A 24,826-nucleotide genomic window follows, 5' to 3' on the forward strand; every position below is an offset into this window, starting at 1 on the left:
ATACTAACAGTTTATTAGTAAACTGTTATTGGTAAATTAGACAACATTAACTATTAAAAGCTCAGCTAATATTTCGAGAGTGTAGTAATCTATTGAAACTGCCAAATCCCAGCAACTAAATTAACTTCTTTTTGGAGAAAATGGGGAATTACTGTCATGGTGGAGCAAGCACAGAGCCCTATCTGCAACACAGGAAGAGGGTTCAGTGAAGACCTTGAGTCCTACCCTCATAATGGGGAACATGTGATGTAGGAAGTACTGCACACAGGCTCCAACATCTTTTGCATGGTTAGGCTACCACCACAGGTGAGGCAAAACACCTGCCTTTTGTCAGTATTCAAAAACTAACATGACAGAACTACATGAAATACAATAGGTTTCTAGTCAGATCAGGCTACAAGGCTCATACACAAGACATCACCTCCTGCAAAACTACTCATTTCCCTTAGAGAAAGGTAACACATACTGATGGAGGTATCAGAGAGACATTTTATCTAGCTGGTCATGCCTGTCAGTCTGTCTGTTTCCATAAGCTAAAGCCAAGAAGCTCTGGGGAAAAAAAGATACTTGGAAACCATGGCAACATACTGTTTTGGCTGGCAAAAAGTAAGCAAAGAACAGCCATCACTGCTGTTAACAGAAAAAATGTATTTGTTTTTCAGAAAAATTTACTTATCAACATCTTCCAAAAATAGACATTCAAACACCAACAAACAGTTAAAATTATCTTTTCAACTAAACTGCCTTTCCTATGCAGAGATAGAGAGAACAGTAGAAAAAATAAGGAATGAGCAAATAAAGTAGCATAAGGCATGTGTGAAACCAGGGCACAGGACAGATGGCTGTAGTGACACTGCAAGACCAACTCCAACTCCTCATTGTCGTGGACACTTTACAAGCTTAATGCATAAACTGCTGGATGCCTGTACAACAGAACCTGTGCAACTAATGCTAGTCAAGAAGAGACAACAAGTCATACAATAATTAAAAGCAAAAGTAAAGAGATATTTACAGGAGGCATAAAGATAACACAGATACATGTAGTGACTGTCTGAATCATATCCAGATTGAAATCAACACGGGTAATGCTGCATTCCCACACAGTGTTCTGGTTTTAGCTAACAGCAGTTCCTGAGGATCACAGGACAGCTACTCAGAAAGGCTGCATATGTGTGCCTTACACATTTAAGGACCAGAATTGAACAGTCAAGCTCTCTTTGGTAAATTCCAAATTAAGACCCCCTCTATTACAAAGGGATGACCATCCTAGCTACCATTTGGAAACAATTTTTCCTAACAAGAATTAGAGGATACACACATTCACTGAAGGACAAAGATGTGTGAGATTTTTAACTTCAAAAGTTGAACTAATAAAAGAAAAAAATATAATGAACAATAAATTGGGTAAGAAAAAACAATTCCATGAAGACAGGGCTCTCAAAAGTTTTGAGCCAGCATCAGGACAGTCTATAAAAGCTGACACTGCACCCTGAAGCAATGCCTCATTATGGATGAGAACCTATTTAACAAGTTAAATTACCTTAAATACACAGCATATGTTTTAGACTATGTCTATAACTTACTCCAAGGAAAAGCAGCATGAATCAGAAATCTATGCTTGGCTCATTCAAAAGCCAAGTTTAAATTAAGATAAATGACAATTAATTTTTTGTGGACTCTGTTTATTTAAGCATATCGTTGGTGATGTTCTCTGTTGCTTGAGTTTTCAAAAGTTACTGTTTGATTGAACAAAAAAGCAAAACCTATAAATTTCATTATTCTTTTATACACTTTGCTGTCACTATGATTTATAGCTATGCACAAACTGAACATCTTTAATTAAGAATCACCTCCTGCAAGACATTGCTAGTATAAGTACCATTCCTGTTTCCCAGAGGAAATTAACAATTAAAAACCCTAAATTCTAATTTCTTACAAATCCCTCAGGTCTGAAGGCTCACTAGAACATAGTACAGACAGTATAGCATTTCTTTTCAAGCCTTGAAACTGCAAATATATTTTTAACTAAACCTAAGCCAAACTAAAAATATAATTCAAAACTTGAAGAGCAATTTGGTCAAGAATACCCGTCACATTCTGTACCAGATAAATGTAATTTAGCATGACCACATGTCCACTGAAAAGAACACTTCAGATGCTGGATAGCATGAAGCAGACACCTATCTAGGTCTATAGGTTACAGAAAAGGTAAGAAAAGCAGCTTAGGAACTCAAGAAAAATTACTTTCTATGCTGAAGGAGTAGATAAGGAAATTCTGCTTTCTTAGAGTTGATAAGTTGCATGAATTAAATAACTGAGGAATTGTAGGGGTGATAAGCCATTCTACTGTCTTTTATGTACTACTGCAATGTTTTAATATTCCTCTGTTCTGAACAAATTTCTCTGTTCTCTTGCTTCAGGTAAAAAAAAAAACAAAAAAACAAAAAACCAAAAAAAAACCCCACACCAAAACCCAAAACAAAAAAACCCAAAGACCAAAAACAAAAACCCTGTACAAATGAAATATTGTTTAATACATAATTGAAAAAAAAAGAGGTATTAGAAAGTTATCCCTTGGATAATATCTGATGAAGCCCAAAGAAGCTGTGGGGAGAGTTATCCAACATTTTTAAATATGAGAATTAAAAAAAGAAACAATGAATCCATAGAACAGAACTGTGAATCTAACTTTTAACTTGAATTTGGATGAAGTATCAAATGTTGGAGAACATCATTTAGGTTAATTCTGCAGTTAGAGTGTTCATACTTGACAAGTAGAGCGGAAAAGACATAGTTCTTTTAAGGAAGAAAATTAAAAGTTAAAAAATAATTTCACACTCCAGCCTTAGACTTCACAATAGTTTAACTCACTGTCATTTCATGTAATCAATAGCACTAATAAAAAGTAAATTACAGCCATTGGAAAGCACAATAATTCATTAACACTGAATATTCACACAGTGCCAATATTTTTCATTTCACCTGAGCCTCATCTCCACATTTTTAATGCATAGGAGTTGTAGAAGGACAAAATCTAGCAACCAACAAACTTTACAAGAAACAAAGTTTATAATGCCCACATTAGGATAAACTAAATACAAAAATCAAAATTATTTAGAAATACAGAAGCTCTCATTCTTTCTCACCAAAATCCAACATCTGCACTTCATTAGGGAACTTTTAGAAAAAAAGTTGTTCCTACATATGTTCTGCAACATCACATAGTATCTTTGGAAACATACTGTATTGCCCTGTGTTAGAGTGATACAGGCCAGCTGGCATGGCCATTGCAGGAATTCCAGAAGGCACTCCTTCATCATCTGACTTTTCTTCTTCAATCTTCGGTATTGCAGGAGCATCTGATGAGAGTTCATTCAAAATTTTTCTAAAAAAAGATAATTTTATACATATAAATCCATATCCATGCGAAAAATAAGGCTTTTATCAGACAGTTTTGCTGTAATATACAAGCTGCCTTTAAAAATTCCAATTAAAAGTCCTTACCGGTATGAAGGCCTTCTTGAAAGTATTTCCCTACGCTTTTGAGAATCAACTATCTCTTCTGATTCTGCAGATTCATCTGCAATCGATGCTGCCTGTAATAGCAAAGTTTCTGAAATTCGTAACTTCATAAAAAACAAAATACAGCATCAGAGTAAAAGACTATTAAAAAAAAAACTTCTATGCTTGCATACATGTAGTTTGTACACTTATTTAATGACTATTCATGTGATCTTGGACTTCTTTTACCAAAGCAAACCATAAATTATGAGGTTAGCAACATACAGTCATTTAGATGACATATTCTCTTGGAAAGAAAAAAAAATCTAAATAATCCAGGTTATTTTTTTGTAAATGACACCTAGAAAAAGTACTGAAGATAGATTTCTTTAAATATAATATACATTTTAAATACCCTTTAAAGTGAAATTAAGCATTTAAAATACAGAATATTGCACTGATACACCTTAAAGAAGAGTATACAATACAAAAGCCTCTTCACGACCACACCAAAGCTATTTAGAAGATGAATTTATTTACACATTTATTACACTAACCAACACATATTCATAAATACAAATACATTGCTTAGCAATACTTTGCAAGTTTCAGAACCCTCTGACAAGTTCAATGCCCCATTTTCTTAGACCTTTATTGGTAGTATTTTCACAGGTTCTTTTTCTCTTAAAATTACCTGAGACAATGTTAAGGCCTGGAGCTGAATCACACTCTTTACCAGCAACTATCTTATATTACACAGAACTGAAAGTGATTAGTGTACAAGGAAAATACCCTATTTTCTTGATTTTGTTACTCAGAACTGCTGGCATTTAAGATTTCCAAACTGAAACAGTGCAGTAAAAGCTAGTGTGGAAAATGACCTTTTCACATAATGACAGACCAGACTCAGTTTCAGACTAAGCACTATGTTAAGCTAACACTGAACAAACATGAGTTAAGTGACTAGAAGGCTCAAGTGTTTGACCTGGAATCACTGGAGACTTGCAGGCAGCACAGGGAAGACAAGGAAGAGCTCCAGAATTATTGCGACTGCTAGACCTGGGTGCTTGGTGCTAGAAATAAAAACTGCTTGACCTCAACAGAAAATGAGTGACTGGAAGGTTCTGGAAATTTATAGGCTTGGGTCACAACAACTTGAATCCGTAAAACTACACCTTGAAAAAACTACAGGTTATTGCAGAATTAAATGTTCTTCACTGGTTAATTCTATTACTTTCCAGTTTTATGTAAAAATACTAAATGTAGCCTCATTTTGCTGGGTAGTATGTAGGAAGCTTCATTAAAACTCTAAACTTGACTAATAAAAGACCATCCAGAAATAATGGGAGGTATGTACTTCTGCCTGCCTATAGCTTCAAACCAGACTTCAGAACTGACTGACAAAGATACGAGAGCTTCAGGAATTTTATGTCCATCCTTCTAAAGGATGGACCAATGCTGACCAGCAAAGAGATCATCTGAAAGTAATCTCTCCCCCCCCCCACCCCGTACCCTACAGCAATTTGTTCGTCGATTGACCTTCAAGACTCTGGCACAAAACTTCAAAACTAAAATAGTATTACATAGCCAAGAGCCTGGGCATCACATACCAAAACAGAGCTCTCATTCTGCCGTGGAGATGGAAGGGAGATAAAAAAAATATGTATCTAATTGCTTCAGGAGAAACAGCAAGAAAACAAGCCTCTAGTGCCTTTAAACCTTCCCATCCCACTAAGGGTTACCTATAGCCACCCCCAGTTTGTGAAGATGGCCAAAGAAGTCAGGAACTGTCATACTTTGGGAAGAAGGTAAGGAAATCAAAAAGCAATTTAAGCATTTTAATGCGGAAGAGGGTATTTTGTGGAAGAAGCATCAAAAGTTCTAATTGTTGTCAAAGCAAATAAATTTAATGTTTCAGTTTGTTCTAATAGCAAGTAACCATGTTTGCAATTCTGACCAGTGAAAAACAATGTCATTTTTTCCTGGACACCATTCAGACCTCAACTTTACTAAGCTGCTGTGGTTTTTGAACAACTTAACTTAGTCTGCCAATAACTGATGCACTATAGAGGGGATCAAGTAGAAAAGTCAAATAATAATCTTAACTTCAAACTTTCCAACAAGTAAAACATTAACAAAATAGTAAGGAACGTGATACAGATAAGCCTTCCTTTCATCCAAAACCCAACAGCATTACAAGAAAAAAGGTTGAACATTTTCTGGTTTAAAGCTGCAGGTGTTAGAGGGAGAGGTCAAGCAAAACTTTAAAATCAACTTTCAGCATACTTTTTTTTTTCTTGTAAAGTAAATTGGTATTATTTCCCAGGTTCCCTACTTTCTGGCAAGTATACAATATCAAATTAAAGCCAAATGATCTGGAGGAAATGCCAGGTGGCAGGATAAATTACTTAAGAGGATCACGAAAGGCTAAACAACCTCTGTAATGGAGTCTTTTACAGCATCTTCAAGCCCTTCTTCTAGAGTCACCTTATTTGCCATCACCATGCTCGAATGGCACCAGAGCAAAACACTGGAACTGACTAGTCAGTATTAATCAGGGCACAGGTTTCCTGTCTCTACTCCTTTGGGAAAGGGAAAACAGACAGAGTTTACTCAATACAACAAATAGTCAACTTTCACTCCCCTAAGACGACACAGCGGCTGGCAAGAGATTCCAGAGAAATTCCTTCTTCTGAGCTTTGGAGCAATATGCATCAACTATACTGACTTGAAGAAAAGCAGTGACAACAACCTGGAATAACTGCAATATGCTTACCTAATGAAGTTTGCTCTGGTAGATTACAGTTAGAAAGAATGTCATTTTAAAAAATACTTATTTTGAATACTTTTATTTCAGTTCAATTTTGACCATACACAAGTCTCTTGACAACTACCGCACTTGTTTCAGCAGCTAGAAATTCTAAACCTTGCAAGTCCCATCTACACCTACTCCTTACAAATAAAATATTCAGTATCTTGCCAAGGTTTTATTCTTTTTCTCTATTCTCTAAAATAAATCATACTTACGTATGCCTTCTTATTCATTGCACTTGAAAGCTAGTAAGTCTGAAACATTAAAAGTGGCTTCTCAAGAAGACTGACAATGCATGTTTTTTCCTTAACATGTTCAATGACTACAGGTCAAACAGCTCACTCATAACAGGTGTATATAGTCTTTCTTACACAGATACCAAATTCTATCTGCAAAGAGCAATTCAGTTGACATTTCACAATCAGATTTTAAGAAAACTAGAGCAAAGGCATTCCTAGCTACAAGAAAAACACCAGTGGGAGACAAAGTCATTTTTAAAATATTGCAAGTCAATTTTCTCTAGTCTTTTTCCTATTTAAAAGCTCAGAAATATCTTAAGCATTTTGCACTGGTCCTTGTTTTTCAACATCAGCAACTTTAAATATGTCAAGATTTGCCAAACACATGTTTACATTGAGGCTGCCTTTATTTTTGGTCTTTTCATATCCACACCCACAAAAAGCAGTATCAGATGTTCTAAAAGGGCCTGCTAAAACTGACAAGTATTCATTTCACTACAACACATTTACTTCCATTACACCTAGATCATCTCCAAAAAATAGTGTATGAGATATTTGTAAATTTATGAGTACATAAGTCTCATTAGAAATATGATGGTCATAGAATTAAAAGAAAAAAGACCTAGAAAAACTGCAAGGTACACTAATGTAAGCCACATTATTACACAAATTTGCTGTTTCATAAGTTCAAGGTTCCAAGACACAATTTCTTACCAGGTAAACAGGAAGCATTAAGGAATCACTACACAGTGGTTGCAGAGCTGCTACTGGTTGGCAGTTTGCCACCTACCTCTCCATTTCCTGCACCTTATGAGTAAATCTTACAGCACTGGTAGGAATGAAGAGAAACTGGAAATGGAGTTGGGGGGAAGAGTTATCAGTTACCAAATATTCATGAAAATGTAACAATAAAAGAGCTAACCTGAACAGCTTGCATGTGTGGTGACTGAATGACTGAGGGCTGTGTGGCTTGAATGACACCCTGGCCATGAACTGTTTGACCAGAAGGCAAATGCACTAGAGTTAGAGCTGGAGATCCTCTTCCAGCACTTGATGCAGCTACAGAAACCTGCAAAAATTACAACCATCATGTTTAAGTAACATGCCTTCAGACTTCAGCAGATGCTTTTAGAAGTGATACTAAATAAACTTGTTTTGATGCCATATTTAAAATAGCTTAGATGTGTGTAGTTATCACACACAGAAAGATACTAGTTTTATTAGTAAAAGTTTGGTGGGTGTCTTTCTAAATGCTATGGAAAACGTAAATCTATTCCCTATCAAATTGCAAATCTTTCTTCTTTTCTTTTTTCCTGAGACTTCATGTTTTCTTTTTAAGTAGAAACAACCTTAAGGTATCACACACTAAATCTGTTGTTGCTAGCATGAAGGTTAGGAAGAAATGCAAAAATAATGTCAATATTTTCTGAACTAGTATGTCACTGCAATAAAATACAGGGCAGAATGTCTTAATCAGGAAAAAAATAAATTAAAAAATTGAAAAGAAAAAAAGAAGCCAGAACTGTTTTTGTTTTGCTTGCTTTGCTAGGCAAGAAGGTAGGCTTTTCAGATAGATGTCTCCTCAAGAGACAAGAGAACTATTAAGATAGCAAAAAAAAACACCAACCCTGTTAAATAAAGCAATACACTGATTTCTAAATTGATTTAGTTTAACATTCTCTTTTTATATATATGTGTATATATATATATATTTAGATATCAAGAAAAACAGTGTTGGTGTGTATCAATATTTCAATATGATAACAAAAATTAAAGAACAGCTTAATCTTCTTTAAGCCTAGCACAGCTGAAGAAAATTTTCTGTCTAGTAATAATTTGATCCCTTTTTCTGATGACATATTAGAGCACCAGCCCTTGGTTCTAAACCATCAGTAATACGGATGAATGGGTTAAGAAATAGTTATACACCTACAGGCTAAGAAATAGTTCAATATTTATGCTGTTCCTGTTAAGTCTAGTAACAGAAACAAATCCTGAAGCAAAGGGAAAACACTACAATGTCAAGTTCTGTGTGATGAAACCTCTCTAAACTCAGAAGAGAATGACAAACATAAATCATATGACAGTAACAGATCTTGTGTTTTTTGAAGCAAACTGCATTGAAAAAACCTTATTTCTATATTCTGCATGCACAAGAATAGACCCTGACTCATATTTAAAATTCTGGTATTATTCCCTTCCCAGCTTTGTTCTCAGACCCAACACATATCTGGTATGAGAAGTAAAGGTAAGAATAGATGACAATGAAGAGAAAAACATGATGAATGCTGAATATTATAAAAGTTAAAGAAAGTTTTCTATTTTTCTGTGTTCACACTGAAGGGATTTTTAAATACCAAATATTAAATAAGCTTTCACTCCTGAATGACTGCTTGTCTGGGAAACATTCCTTTCTTTAGAGAAAGTTTTTAACTGCTATTAAGATGCACTACTATCAAAAAGACCAGATGTTGGCTCAAATTATCTTGAAGAAATAATGTTTCTAGGAAACAGAGACAGGATCTTGTCAACATTTACTATGTGATTGTTCAATTGTCACGGGAAACTGAACCACTTTTCAGGAAACAGAACAATTGAGGGCATTTTGAACTCTGAAATGGAAACAATTACGCTTTAAATGGCATTCAATGGCAACATGTAAACAGGACAGACGAACCTTCTTCCCAATCTAAAAAACAAATATTAATATTATTATCAGATAGGTATTTGAGACTGAGATCTAGAAAGTCTCCAGAACCTGAAGAGTATGATCTATTTTGTGTCAGAGCTGACATCATCCTAAACCCAAGCTCAAGGAAAGACAGAACAGGCTAAATGCTTACGAAATATGCTAACTTTTCAAAACATTACAAAGGTAATTTCATCAAACCTTTCCACTTACTACTATCTTCAAAAGAGCTGAAATCTGACACAATACTCTGTGTATCAGAAAGAACATTTTGAGTACAACACGCACACAAAACTACAAGGTGAACAGTCTGAGTTTCTTTTCAGCACACGATGGGTCAGGCACCTACAATCAGGCAGTAATCCAGTACTCAAGATTAAAAAACACTACATTCATTTAAAAGCCGCTTATTCAGTAGAAACACACAATAAAAAGAGAAAACCACACTCTTTTAGATTGAAGTTTACAACATGACAGATAAAATCGTTTTGTTCCCAATAATTTAGGCAAGAGACTAAATGGGGGATAGAGGTGAGGGAAGAGAAGACAGCAGCGTTTTAAAACTGGATCAAACCAAAAGCAATTTGCTTCTTTATTTACATTCATAACAATTTTAAACAGTTCAATTTTATTTAATTGCTTTTTGGTGAGTTTCCACATACATCCAAAGGTTACATAATGTGTAACCTATACATTTTTCTTTAAAATGTCTGCAATTATTTTGTTTTAGGTTTGTTTTCTATGACTAAGACTGAAACAAAATATTTCCAACTTGTGAATCAAAATTGTTTTAATGATTTCTAACATTTATAAAAACGCACATTTCCCTTTGCATTGTTTTCAAATTGAATATTCTTGTATTAACTAAAATACCAGCACCTTTTGACGTTATCATACATAAATCCTGACTGAAACACGCTTAGCAAAAAAATTACTTTCTGACATCAATGATGAGCAATGCTACCTTTAACATTATTACTTCAAGGGCTGTCTGGCACAAAGACTGAAAACAATCCACAGAAGCAACTCAGGAACACAAAGGGGAAGGGGAAGCATAACACATTAAGCATCTGGTTAAAGAGTGTAAGGGTTACGTCCCTAGCAATGGCAAAGAGACTTAGATCTTGTAATGTCCTTTTGGATTCTTTCCTCTTAGGTATGCAACTGTTAAGTCTAATGGTTTCAACAAGTACCAACCATGCATTCCGTTGGCAAAAGAAGATCATGAACTATCTTCATACTGAGGTTCATAACCTTCATAAAGATGTTACTCATCTGATTTCAAGATGCACTGTCAATCTGAACAGTCATACTGTGGATATACTCAGTTTCATTGCCCAGGGTCAGATAACATCTCCCTACATAGTACTAGAGGTTACATCCATGCTCAACCCCTTATGTCTTAAACATTACTGATAGGAAGTGCACAGTACAGAACTTCATCTGAGTACTGTCCCTGCTGTAGAATCTAAACACTAGGAGGACTCCAGAAGTGAAGTGAAAAGTACTTGTGGGAAAGGAAAAGGCAAACCCATCCTGAATTCACCTAATGAAAGAGCAAAGCATTCACTGCACTCAGGCACTGAGTAGCCTCTACGAGTAAAAGCTGAAGACAGGGATGTTTTGGTCAATTCCACAGGTAATGTCAAAAAAGCAGCACATGGCTTTAAGGAAGACAAGGTTAGGCTGATTTCAGCCATTTGATGACATAACTTAAGTAATCATAAAATAGTGACAAGGCTGCAGGTTTATAATCCTCTAACATCAGTTTAGCTGAATATCCTGGACTTGCATTTGGCAGACTGATTTTATAGCCATACTTAAAACAGTCTGTCAGAGTTCTGCAGGGCTCAATCTGTTGGGAGCAAGATTTAACACAAGGTTTGATGACAAGAGGCCACAAGGATAATACCCTTAGGTGCTAAACCTGAGCAGCGCCAACCTGGAATGGCTATGCACTCCAGGCTCTGGAAAACTCCCTCTACTCTCTTCTGACAGCAGTTCTCACATTGTAAATCTCTATCAATATCTAGTCCAGGACCAGCATGGAAAGGTCAAATGATGGTAATTCAGATCAAGGCAGCAGACAGCTCTACTGACAGACAAGACAAAGTTCACAAAAAGTGATTCAAAGAATCAAAGAAAGATGTAGGATTACAGGAAAAGAAAAAAACACAACGAAGTATTTTTGTCAAATCTGAAAAAGGTCCAAGTACATTGATCTTACATTTTTACAGTTAGATTTAGTGTAGCTGAGCACAGGACAACACAAGACAATAAGGCCTCTAGAAATGCTGCAAAAGGAACATTTAATTTCTCTGTGAATACCAATGCAGATATAACTGATCCAAGATACAAGTTTGGCTACCACAGCATTATCAGAATACTCCAAACAGAGTTAGCTTCCTTTTAAGAACTGCCCTGTATGTATTCATGTAAGATCTGTGCATGTGAGCGAAGATTTATGGACCCCATCTCAAAACAGGTGGAGAAATATTCCATCTCGCACCTTTGTTCTTCACTGAAAAAAGGCATCAAGCTTCTCTACAGGTTTACTGTACATGTCCAACAGCTTCTAAAAAAAAAATCACTAAAATGCTTATGAATTGGTATTTTCTTACGCAGTTCTTTTGGAGGCTGGATCTTATTGAAATGTCATTGAAAACATATTTAAAACAATACTGTGTCAATTCATTAACTGGCTGAAAGTGAGGGATGCAAGAAACTCAGCTACAAATTATTTCACACTACTTACTCTTGCTTTAAAAATAACCCTTTCAAGATAGAAAAATGACAATTTTGCCACAGTGCACGAAAGATTCATCTCATTTTTATATTTCTAATTCACTCATTTTTGCTTTTGCAGAAGTAATTTTACTTTCATCACCAAAAACCCATTAGCAGTATCTATTACACAAGCTATGAAGAAAAAAACAAACCAAACCAACAAAAACAACAAAAAACCCACAAACCCCAAAACTATCTTTTCTCTACCAATAAAGTAAGAAAATGAAACACATGAAATTCCATCTGAACATAAAAATCCTACACCTTTTTACTGTGAGGACAGTCAACCACTGGCACAGGTGCCCAGAGAGGTTGCAGAGACTCCATCCTTGGAGATGTTCACAACCCAACTGGATATATTTTCTGACATCAGTGATGAGCAATGCTACCTTTATCATTACTTCAAGGGCTGTCTGGCACAAAGACAGTCTGGCACGGTCCTGGGCAACCTTTCCTGGCTGAACCTGCTTGCACAGGGGGATTGGACGAGATGATATCAAGAGATCCCTCAACTATTCTGCGGTTGCTACAATACACAGAAAACTGTAAATACAGTACTTAAAGATAATGAATTAAAGTGCTTCACTTTTGACTTAACAAAACCAAGACTGAACAAACATTTGGCTGAAAAAAACCCCAAAACAAACAAAAAAGAAAACCTCAGAGATATGTTAGTTTCAGTGACCATGGATGTAGCACTTCTCCTATGACAAAAGGCTGAGAGAGTTGTCGTTGTTCAGCCTAGAGAAGGCTCTGGGGAGACCTTATTATGGCCTTTCAGTACTTAAAAGGGGCCTATAAGAAAGACAGGGCCTATTGTGACAGGATGAGGGGTAATAACTTTAAACTAAAAGAGGTGAGAATCAGGCTGGATATGAGAAAAAAATTCTTTACAATGAGGGTTGTGAAGCACTGGCACAGGTTGCCCAGAGAAGTGGTGGATGTGCCATCCCTGGAGACATTAAGGTCAGGTTGGATGTGGTTCTGGGCAACCTGATCTAGTTGAAGATGTCCCCACTCATTGCAGGGGGCGTGGACTAGATGAACTTTGAAGGTCCCTTTCAACTCAAACTATTCTATGATTTTACCTTTAAGTAAGAACCCAGTCATTCTTTTCTCACATTTCTGCACATCTGCAGTAAATCAGTAGGGGAGATGATTGGAAGCTAGTCCAAGGTACATTTCAGTCACTTCAAGTGGTTGTTTTCTCTTAACTGCACTCCTCCAGAGGGCAAAGAGGGAGAAAGAACTACCTGCACCCTTCTGTAACAGTCAAAATACACAGAGTTTGAACCAGCAGCACAGCCATGAATTCTTCACAAATACCCTGGTCTTCCCATCCTGCACCAACAAAAGCAGACAGATGTCCCACACGCAGAACCTGCCTGGAGCAGGGGTTTACCTCCCAATGTCCACCTCCAACCATCACCATGACAAAGCATCTCACCTTCTGAGCTTGCCAGGTAGGAACATAAGCTAAGAAAGTCCTCCTCATCTTAAACCAAAGAAATGTCACAATAAAGTCTTACAGCAATAAGCTTTCTGTCTGTTTTACTGAAGGAAATGCTGTGGCAGTTGAGCCTCAAGGCTCTAAGGGGAGGCCCAGACTCCCAGCTGCGGCCTGCAGGCCTTGGCCTGGGAAATGGCAGTGAGGGGGTGGCCAGTAAGGCCTGGAGCACTGCTGGACAGCTGAGGGGGCACGGCTGTCCCCTGAAGGCCCCCTGCTTAACTGCTGGTTAGAGCAGCACAATTGCATCAGTGCCAGTTTTCTAGCACTCTCCATCCCAAGGGAGGGACATCGACTCCAGCTATGGGTGCAGAGCAGTGCTGGCTCTCTAGGCCATTTGACCGAAAAGAGAGACTCCCAGATGTAAACTCCCAGCTGTTGTCCTGACCCTTCAAACCGAAGTGCAGGTGTTTCATTTTAGTGCTGATGGACTGAGATCCATTGGCACTTCAGTTACTAGTTTTACTTTAAACACTCAAGGCCTATTGCAGTGTGGCTGAAGCTTCACACATACTCAAGCATTAAATGCAGACAAACATAACAAAATATATTCCCTGGGGACCCATCAGAAGCCTTCCAACAGCATTAGTGACAGCTTTGTCTCTAGATCATCATGAAAAATCCCAAGTGACAGAATTCACAGGTATTTTCTTCAGAAACTATTGCACATGCCAATAGAATTTACATGTAAATCACACTGTGAAGTTAGGGCACAGAATCTGAACTGAACTATCAAAGAAGAAATATGGGGATTACATCTACAGAGCAAACCAAATAAACTTCTTAGTTTCATATTCCATTCTTAAAAGAAAACAAACAACCCCTCCTACCCTTCCTCCAAAAACCCTGCAGTATTCCTAATGCTGCATGTATCAAAACCACAACAAATGTTATAGGTTACAAAGCTAACAAATAAGCATTCATAAATACTTTGCAATCTTCTTTGTGTCTGAAAGAACCCACAAAAAGCAGCTGCATTCAGTCCTGAAAATGCAGATCAATTATCTAACATACCAATACATGCATCAAATCTTACCAAGTAACTACTAACTTCCAGTGATGAAGAAATTCTACAAGATGTCTTTTAAATCACTTCCTTTATTTCATAAAGCGTTTTTGAAGACCGTTCCAAGAGGTCTATACAGCTTCCTGAAATTATAAATCTTAGTACTGGCAAGAATAGTACCACTCTTAAGCACTGAACCTTTCAGTACATATTTTTAATGTTTGAGGGTTATTACTATGTCATCTTACATCCATTAACTAGCAAAGAAGAATCCAGGTATGACTACAATACAGAATGTGTATATTTTTAGTACTTCAGACACTGTCATTGGATGCACAGGGATGAAACAAAATAAGCATACATTAAAAATGTACTTCTGAAAGAATTAGACACATTCTGTACAAAAAACAGAACTAGGGAAGAACCATGGTTATTTTTTATTCATTTTTCATTTTTGTTATACAACACTTCATCAAGATACATAAGTTTTAACTATGTTTGATCTTGCAGCCACCTTAACTCTTTAAGACCCTATCCTCATCTCCATAACAAACACAATCATCTTGGAAAAGTGAAAAAGAAAAACAAAAAAGTGCCTACCGTTCATTCCGAATATCCTGGTCTCCTAAAAGTTCTACTTTATAACAGACCTCGTGTTATACTAGCTCTTTGTTAAATACCACATGCACAGTTTTCCATATACCTTTGCTATATTTTTCCTGTTTAATAACAAGACTTACAGAGCAAGAGAACTCCATATAAATGAATCATTCAAAAATCATAGCTATTCTGAATAGCTCTTTATTGATTCTTCTCATCTTTCCATATTTCAGCTTACCTCAGACCCTTGAGAAATATGACTTCGGCCTGGCTGATTCTGAAGACGAACGGTATCTCTCTCTGGCATACAATCCCCTGCATTGTCATCCTGTTGTGATTCAACCATTTCCATGGTCATCTGTCTAAAAGTAAGCACATGTACATCTAAACAATGCAGTACAGGGAGGTATATCAGGCACATAGGGAGAAAAATGCAATTCCAGACCATTTTATATTTGGAGCAGATAGCTAACAACTGAACAGAAAATAAAAGATTTCTTTCAAAACTCCAGATTAACTGAGGTCCTTCCAGATTAACTGAGGTCCTTCCTCCCTTTAATATGAGGTTTCCCCATATTAAAATATTCATTCATACAGCCATGAGCCCTAAAACGGAACTTTGGAAAGCCACAAGGAGAGGCAGTGCTGGAAATGGCTCTCATGAGAGGGACAAGCACAGAGGCCTAGGCTCCCCCACCATGAGTGCTCCAGAGAAGCCTCAACAGCACTGCTCGCAGCAGGTCCCTTATGCCTCACATCTCCCACTGGCCAAGGCTCAAGCTGTCCAGCAGCCATGTGCTGCTATGGCCCTCTCAACCTTCCAAGATATCAAACCTCAGCTGGGATCTACAATTGAATTGCCTGTAACTACTTGCAGCTTAAGACACACAACGATGTCTTCCCATTTTGCAGCTTTAGAAGGGTAAATTGCATAGAAGAGTAAGCAATTGCTTGACCCTCAATTTAAACTATTAGTTTAAATGCCACAGAGAAAGCTTCCAAACATATCTGCTATATAAAAATGCAATTACCTGGCAGTTGCTTTTCTGTATTTCTTGGCATATTTAGTCATACTGGAAGTTGTGAGTTTTAAAACAAGAGCTTGGTTCTCTTCGGCTCCCTCTCTCTCCTACCAAAGCCTGCACTGAAGGTGCAACATTGAACAGGTGATGTCACAAACATTGCCACAGCAACAGGTCAGTTTACAAACAGAACAGAGACAGGACAGGGTCAAGCAGAGAACCCTGCAGCACGCTCCCACCTACACGTACTTAAACAAGAAATTGAGGCTGCAAAAGGAAGATGTTACAGTTGTGGGATTTAAGAGGCAGCAAATCTTGTTTCCTCTCTGTTGGTTACTGTAAGCCGGGGATGGCAAGCCCCTCTGAACTCAAAGTTCAACCATTTTAACTGTCTTAACAGTTACTGTAGTTTCTGCTCAGGTCTTACACTGAGAGATGGAAAAGATGGGGAAGGAAGCCTCCCATGTGCCTGACTCCAAGTTGCACATGTTAAAAGTTAACTACGTTAAAATTAATTAAATGTAAACCCAGCTCCATTTGCTGCACTATTTTACAGAATATTCTACAATTTTTTAGGAGAATACATAATTCTTTTTACATCTCCCTTTTTGCATAGAATACAGGCATGAAAATACAAAAAAGAAACCAGTCAAAAGATGCTGAGAAGCATAGTTCAAGCTTATATTCCTCCAGTGGTATTCTGCTGACCTGACTTAACAGTACAGCTAGCGGTAGCCAAGCTGTGCACATTCAAGTATTTATGGGTTAACATTAGCGTTTCTGCCAAAAGAACTTACATACTCTACGCCAGTATCAATTCAGATTAGATTCAGGAGACATTTTACACCTAAAATCCCTTTACATTCCTGTCCTGTTTGTTACTGCTTATTACCTTTTTCTTTAGATACAATCTAATTAAAGATCTACTGAAATTCACCAAAGTTGAACAGCTCCAGGAAGAATGTTTTCACCAAGCTTTCCACCATAGTTTTCCATAACAAGATGTTTATCTTACTAAATCATGCAGTTTTATGCATAACAGTAATAAAGTAGAAAAAAAAATGTACCTCCTTAGTAAGCTAGGACCATCCAAAGTCTCAAACATGAAAGCTCCATCTGATTCATGTACAAATGCCTCCATAAGCTTCACAACATCTCACACACCAAGGAAAATTAAATCATGCATAGGTACTGGCAAAATATTAATTGCAAAATCTCTCTTCCTAAAGGCAAGACTATAGTCAGATTTAATTCACTTTAGACAGGCCCTGAAGTATTTTCTAACCAAAGCCATCTGTCATAGATAACCTACTGTTAGGGAAAAACAAAACAAACCACAAGTGCTTTTATTCCCACAGAATGCATTGCACAGAAATTTACATAGAGTGCCATTTTTCATGCTCTAAAATTAAATAAATAAATTAAAATAGGGCTTAATTTCTAAATTTTAGCGTTATTCTTCACTGACTGCAGAACATTATAATAAAAAAAAAGAAAAATAAAATTAATTTTACTACATCAGGATGTAGTATATTACTACTATCAGGATATTCCTCTCCAAGTCTTTTCATCTACTGTGATCCAATAGCTCAGTTATTAAGTAACTATGAAAAGAGCATCAGTGCAGCAGAAATAAAGTTATTCCTAGTATTTAAAAAAATACAGTAAAAAGAACTGTATTTGTTTAGATTATCTATATTAAATTAGAAAAACAACAGCAAAGGTTATACATGCCAGTGAAATGACAAATATAATTAGGACTTATACATGAAAAACTCAAGAATTCATATAGATTTTCCATTTATAATTTTATAATTTCTCACTCATAAACGATTCCATTTTAAATCTTCGGCAAAGTCGAGTAAATTTTGAAAATTTGTATGCTGTTTTTAATTAGCACTTTTTACTGCCAGAAAATGCAACTGTTGCCCTAGAACACAGCAAAATACTCTTTCTAGACAACCTAAAATCTTTTTGACAATGTGGTAAATCTAGTATGCTTGTGAACAGAGACTCGACTAAAATGTCCAAACAAGAAGATCTAACTATAGGCTATAAAACCAAAACAAAAATAACAACGGGCATAAGTAATTTTAAAACAGTTATCTCGTTACACAACTTCAATGAGGAAGATGACTATAAACAAAATGTAGCACATCTCTTCGGTAGACATAACATAGGGGATTACTGCCCCTGGAGGTGAAGCCCCGCGGAAGTCATCTGAGCCCACAGGACTGGAAGCAGTACAGCCACACACAGCCGTGTCACTTCACATGGGCCTGTGTACAGCTCAGGACCAAGCATGTTGAGAAACTCCTGAGTTGCACGGTCCAGGCTAGCACCCTGTTTAGTTCACACTCAAACTCAGATTACTGTAACCTAAATTGTACAGGTTTTGCATTTCCTGCATCATCTCATAAATAATTTTACTAAATATACCAAATTGTTTTTAATAAGCATACAGAAAAACACAGAACAAGATTGTATTTATGGGTTTTTTTTCTAAACCACCAGTAATATGGACTGCAGTAAGAAAGAGTTAATAATCTGATTCAGAGATTACCAAAATAAACAGTTCCTGTATGTATTGCACTCAAAAAGTCTACACTGCAACAAAATTGTAGCATTTATTGCTTTTAAGTTTCAAAGAAAAAAAATAAATTGCCAATCACTTAAAATATTTTGTAGAAGTGTATTAGTAGTATATCACACTTTAAAGTTTATGTTCTGTTTTAAAGGAAAACCAAGCCAACAGTTACAAAGCATATGCTCTTAGCTTCCATTTAAAATTACATAATGTTTTTCTTCACTATATGATTAATTATATACAAGCTTTAGTCCTACATTCGGTATTAAGTCATTTCTTACATTTTGTACCTTGGTTGCACAGCAGTTTTAAGTATCAGTCAGGATTTTTAATTTACTGAGCTATGTCTTTCCCCTCCCATAAAAAGAAGGCAAAGGAATGGCATTTCAGAATGCAGGCAAATAGCTGCTCCTTCCTAAAAAGCAGCAAACCATCAGGATCAGGGAGTTTTTAACTGTTAGCTAGTTAGTAACATTCCAATATGTATTAGCATATGTTTACTACAGTCACCAAGACTAAGGTACAGTAGGTCAGTAGCAGGTAAACACTGATTATGGAGATATATATAATGTACATTGAAAGCTTCTTCAGCTGACAGCAGCAGCTGAAGAAACATTTGTCCTGACAAATTGTCCTGACAGGCCAAAACTAATAGGCAGCTAAAGGAAAACATCACCCAAGTGATCTAGAAAATGGAGAGTGACTTACAGCTAAAGGTGTGAACCTTTTATACTTCTGTCTATAGATGAAAACTGAAGAATAGCATCCTTATCAAGGTGTGTTCTTGTGCAATAAAAAGTGAACACAAGAAAATAACTTAACTTTCCCCCAATACCCCTCTTTGTTTTACAATTACATTACTGAATCTTAATACAAGTAATGCCTACTGGTGAAATTAGGCTACATAAGCAAACTGGTACAACATTTTGCAAAACTAAAAATGTGCAACTGTCTAATTAAATACCCAGAGACATTTTAAAGATGACTTGTTTATTTCAACAACACTTTATACATGAGAGACTGTTTACAAAGGTAGCTTATTACAAAAAAACATTGTAAGGGGCTATGGAATACATTTCAATCCCTGCTCCAGATCTCTTTGTAGGCTTTTATTCATAGGGAAGTTACTAGAGAGCAAGGATGTGAATTTACAAACACCTACTTTGCATTTATTGCTGACCCCACAGTGAGTGTGAAAACTCAGAACGCACTACTTTCAGAAGATCGTTGTGTTTTCAAGTATGAAGCTTGTCATATCTTACTACACTGCTTTGCAAAGCACACTGGTTGGTAAGGTGGTCACAGCATTCAGCCAGGTTAAAATGAGCAACAGCACAACAGACCTAATTCTTGAAGTGTAACCTTTCTGTTAAGCTTTCAGTATCAGCAGAACACTAAGTTTCTTGTGTGTCCTAAACTCTGATGAGTTTCCTCATTTTCTTCCCACTTCTTTTCTTCCAAAACTATCTTCACCCTCCAAAAAAAAATGTTTAAACCCAAGCCTGCGATGACTGTAAGTACAAGCATGCTACCTCTCACTTTGCATCTGCCACCTCAATAATAGAGACAAGGCAGTGCTGAGTCTGCTGTGAAGAGGGTGAAAGGCCCTCGTTTATAAGAGTCTAACCAGTTCCTGAGTAAGTAGAAGGATGATTTAAGCACCAGTACCTGTGGAATCTTTTAACATGCGGCTCCACTCCGCATCAAGAAAGATGCTGACATGACAGTGCTGGATTTAGACAGTACCCTCAAACCTTTAATAGGACCTAGGTATCACGAAGCCCACTGTGACCATCTCCCACCCGATTTCCTGCCCCAGCTTGGGAAACCTTACGAGCAAGGATGTAATGAGGCCTACGAAGTTAAGAAAACGTCCCCAGGCACCATGGCTCACCCCGCACCGGCCAGCACTCTCCCCTCCGCCGGCGCACCGGCTGCCTGACCACAGCGGGAAGGCATGCTGCCCCTTCCCCTAACCTCGTCGGATTACCGACAGGCGACCCGAACCGCTCTCCCTCCCGAGCCTCGCTCCAGAGAAAGGGCCCGAGCCACAGTTTGCCGGCTCCCGAGCTGTAACGGAGCAGAAGGCTCCACACGTCCCCTTCCCGAGCTCCTCACGTCTCGGGGCCGTCAGGCAGAGCCGAGCCGAGCCCAGCCGGGTGAACGAGAAAGGCAGGCGGGCTCTGCGCGGCCCTTCCCAAGTGCAGCGCGCTCCCTGCAGTGGCGGGGACGCGCCTCCGCCGCGTCCTGCGCGCTCCCGACGGCAGGGGCTGAGCCCAGCCGCACGGCACAGCGCCCCCCTACCCGCCCTTGCCCTGCACTGCCCTCCGCGCTGCCGGAGCCCGCCGCTGCCCGCTGCGCTCCCCCGCTCCCGGCCCGCGGGGGTCGGGCTGCGCGCACACGTGTCCCCGCCCCCTCCCGCACTCACCCGCCGCCCTGTACGTGGTGCCCCCGTCACAGGGGGTGGGGGGGATTGGGCCGGGCGGAGCCGCACGTCGATCTCACGTCAGCGCTGATGCAGCCGCGCCGCCGCGGGGGCGCTGAGGAAATGGCGTCTGCGGTGACTCCCAGCCCCAGCGGCCGCGGAAGGAGGAGCGGCCGAGGCTCGGGCTGGCCGACGATTGGCTGCGGGGCAACCAACGGCTGGCGCGCTGGCCAACAGTCGCCGCGGGGCTGTCGGCAGGGCCTCTCATTGGCTGGGGGGCGGGACGAGCAGTCTGGCGTGGGGGAAGGGCGGGCCAGCTGGGGGTTGGGTGGGGGGTGTCGGCTCGTGGTCAGTTTATGCAGTTGCTTGGAACGGGGTAACAGGCGCGGGCGCTGGACTGCTTCGGCTCGGGACGGGCCGTGTGCCCTCAGCAGTACCGCTCCGTAGACGGGGCTCGCACTCCAGGTGTGCGATAGCAGAGGCGCGGTGCCAGCCGCTCTCTGTCCAGATAAGGGTGGGGGGCCTCCCCGCAGGGCACATGCGAGGTGAGGCCGGCGCTTTCCCCGAGCTGCCCCTGGAAAAGAGGGCGCCGTGCAGGCTGCTGATATCTCCTTGGCGTGAGGTACAAGGCTGAGGGAGCGGCCAGCAGGCGGGCGGTGGGACAGCCGTCCGTGGAACCAGTGCCTACAGCTCGTTTATAACTTCTGGTTACTGAAAACACGTCCCATGCAGTAGTCATTCGGAATACTGCGTATTGACACGGTGTTTTGTGTTTATTCTGCTAAATAAATCAGAAATTGTCAAGGGATAACCAACGGGAGCTGCACGCGTTATTTCCCCACTCGCTACCACCGGATACATTCAAATGTCATGAGTCATGTTTGGTTTGTACTATATGTTTGACCGTTTCTCGTTCCAGGAAGTGTAAAGCCCATATTCTCAGTTTTAATATTAAATACCATAAATGCTTGTGCCCTAGACCCTCTTACAAGCGGTGTTTTACATCGTATGTCCTACTGCTGTTCATTACCTCACGAAGCAGTGTCAGAACGAATTATACAACCGTATATTTTAGATTGTGTGTCTATGCGTTGTTCCAATTAGATTCTGAAGTTACATATTCACCTATTTGTACTTTTTTTTCCTGTGAGAAGCTATTCAATAGTGTGCTAAATAAGAACGAAAAAACAAAGTTAATTTCACATGACTCATTGTGATTGAAGAATTGGAGGATGTGTGTGTCAGGATTGGTGATATGTCTGTGCAGGTCTTAGTCATAGAATGAAGAGAACCTGCTTATTGATTTCCTGTATTAAAAAAAAAGTAAAGGTTTTTGCCTTTAAACATTTAAGTTTGTTAATTTGACTCACGGAAGTTATTTAACACAATCAGAATCTCAATGTAGTGCAAAGAATACAGTATTTTTCATGGCCCTAATACTTAACGCAAGTTTTTTCATGCTACATTTCCTTTGTTGAAATATTGAACAACACCCCGTTCCTGTTTTCAGTTCTGCTTCCCTCCTTTTGTTTGTTGTATATACTTTATGTGTATGTTCAGGAGTTTAAATAGGAGTTTCTCTTCCCATGATTAATAACTTTATGGTTTGACAACTAACCCATTAGGTACAACATGCCCATTCATCAAACAAAGTGCTTTTCTACAAAACCTCATACAACAATAAGATAATCAAATAAGCAGGGAAGTCTAAAACTATTGAGAATAACTGCTGAAGCCTTTGGAAGAAATTCCATCTTTGCTTAGTATACTCAAAAAGCCAGAAGTAGTGGTTTTGATAATAGTAGGCCCTCACAAATGTTTTTAAAGATACAAGTCTGATTACAAACAGGACAAAATTTTGAATGAGTGTGGTAAATAATGGGAACCCCTGGAGTGAATTGTTTGTAAACAAGCTGAGAATTTAGATTGAACTCTTACAGTGTGGATTTGGCAAAGTAGTTCTTTTCTATTACTTTTGATGTAAATCATAAGCAGCTATGAAATGTTTAACTAAGAATGCATTACTGTTTACTCCTTGTTTCTCGATAACTTAATGAAGTGTGTCAGAGGAGTGAGTGAACTGCAAAGGGATTTAGTCCTCAATGGTATAAAGACAATGGATCAGCTTCAGCTCTTTATACAGCTTCTTGAAGGTGATGAGCTTGAAGAGTAGGGCAGTGAAGTGTTGCATTCTGGCTGTGGCAAAGTTGTGGTTCTATATTTGTTAGCTGAGGCCAAAACTGCTACAGAAGTGCATCACTTTACCTAAAATGGGTTCTAATTAAATTGGTATCAGTCCCTGATATGAACCAACTTAATTTCAAACATTAAGACCAAACACAATCTATAAGATGACTGCACGGGTCAGGATTCTTTATGATTGCCATGATTTACATAAGGTGGCTCAGAACAGAGGTTTGAAATCCAGGCACTTTGCTGCAACCAGAATGGCTACCCAGGATCATCTTCTCACTCTAAACTGAAATGTCCAACCTGTTGCTATGTCCTGCAGGTGCAATGAAGTATCTAATGGTTCAGTAGCAGTTACTTTTTAACTGGTTTGGGGTTTTTTGCCTTGGTGAGCAAGGTCAGAAGGTCTGTAAAGAAAAGTGAAACTGAAAGACCAATGTCAATTTAAGTAGGCCCCCATTTGCCTCTGGCACTTCATTCTCAGACACTCAGTTACATTGACACCACTGCTTGGGCCAGAACCCTGCCAGGGGAAGTCATTCCGAATAGATACAATATATCGAGAAAGAAATTTTCTTTGAACCTGTGTCAGTTCTTAAGTCATACCTGCTGCATCATCACACTGAGAGAAGTAATACCCTAACTGAGGGGGAGGGTGGGTGTAATACATAAGTAGGGAGTTGGAACAACTTCAGTTGGCATTGACACAAAAAGAAACATGATTCTCTTAACAGAGAACAGAAACAGTGCGTATTACATCGATATGAATGCCATCTAGGTCATCTTCAGACAACTGATTTACACACTGGATCTTCACAGCTATCTTGAATAGACTTTTTTAAGCAATAGGGTTAAAAGAACTTGGTGCGTTTCTGTTGTAATCTTAAGAAACACCTATGTAGTTTTCTTGTAAAAAAAATACATATATTGTCTTGGGATATGCAAACAGAAAAAGGGACATGCTATTTATATATGGTTTGTTAATCTATTTTCAATTAGAATTGAGACATTTGAAAGTAATATAGGTTAAACTGACAGAAAAACATACTGGCATTCTATCTGAAATAATACTGGCAGTTTGTGGTTTTGCTTTGATTATGCACTATAGCAATGCTCCCAGCATTGCCATCTTGATTGACATCGAAATATTTGTTCTGTGATTTTTCATCCCAGAGCCATTTGCTGTGTTACATATGACTCTTCATCCATTCCACACCTACACATCCTGAACATTTAGGAAGGATGAAATCTAACTTAGGTTAAAGAAAAATCTTTATGTCTAATTTATCAAATTATGTCTGAAATGTCCTAAATGTGATTTATATGAAGAAAATTACAACTTATAGGTAGTTTATTATGCCAGAAATAATTCCTACTGAATGCTTAGCTGAAATATTTCCTGTAAATATAGCCTAACGTAATGCTTAATGAATGTGCTAGGCTTTTCTAAGAGCATTATGG

General features: G+C 38.5%; 1 protein-coding gene across 9 annotated transcripts in view; it reads right to left on the bottom strand.

The window, feature by feature from the left end:
* CREM (cAMP responsive element modulator) overlaps nucleotides 1-21,355 on the bottom strand; it is a 35,067-nt gene extending 13,712 nt beyond the window's left edge. For 3 of the 9 annotated variants that reach the window (XM_005153012.3, XM_005153011.3, XM_031052383.2), the window contains exons 1-6: nucleotides 21,179-21,355; nucleotides 16,173-16,285; nucleotides 15,380-15,503; nucleotides 7,475-7,621; nucleotides 3,505-3,596; nucleotides 3,243-3,385 (exon numbers count right to left, since the gene is read on the bottom strand). In XM_005153012.3, the coding sequence (XP_005153069.1) occupies nucleotides 3,243-3,385; nucleotides 3,505-3,596; nucleotides 7,475-7,621; nucleotides 15,380-15,503; nucleotides 16,173-16,213 (547 nt within the window). In that variant the 5' untranslated portion in view covers nucleotides 16,214-16,285; nucleotides 21,179-21,355. Of the gene's footprint in view, nucleotides 1-3,242; nucleotides 3,386-3,504; nucleotides 3,597-7,474; nucleotides 7,622-15,379; nucleotides 15,504-16,172; nucleotides 16,286-17,230; nucleotides 17,379-21,178 lie in introns of those variants that run through there. The other 6 variants (XM_005153013.3, XM_031052384.2, XM_031052379.2 and 3 more) reach the window with 5 other exon arrangements.
* Between the last annotated feature and the right edge of the window lie 3,471 nt (nucleotides 21,356-24,826).

This window comes from Melopsittacus undulatus, chromosome 1, assembly GCF_012275295.1.
Source record: "Melopsittacus undulatus isolate bMelUnd1 chromosome 1, bMelUnd1.mat.Z, whole genome shotgun sequence".
In the NCBI taxonomy this organism is placed as follows: Eukaryota; Metazoa; Chordata; class Aves; order Psittaciformes; family Psittaculidae; genus Melopsittacus; species Melopsittacus undulatus.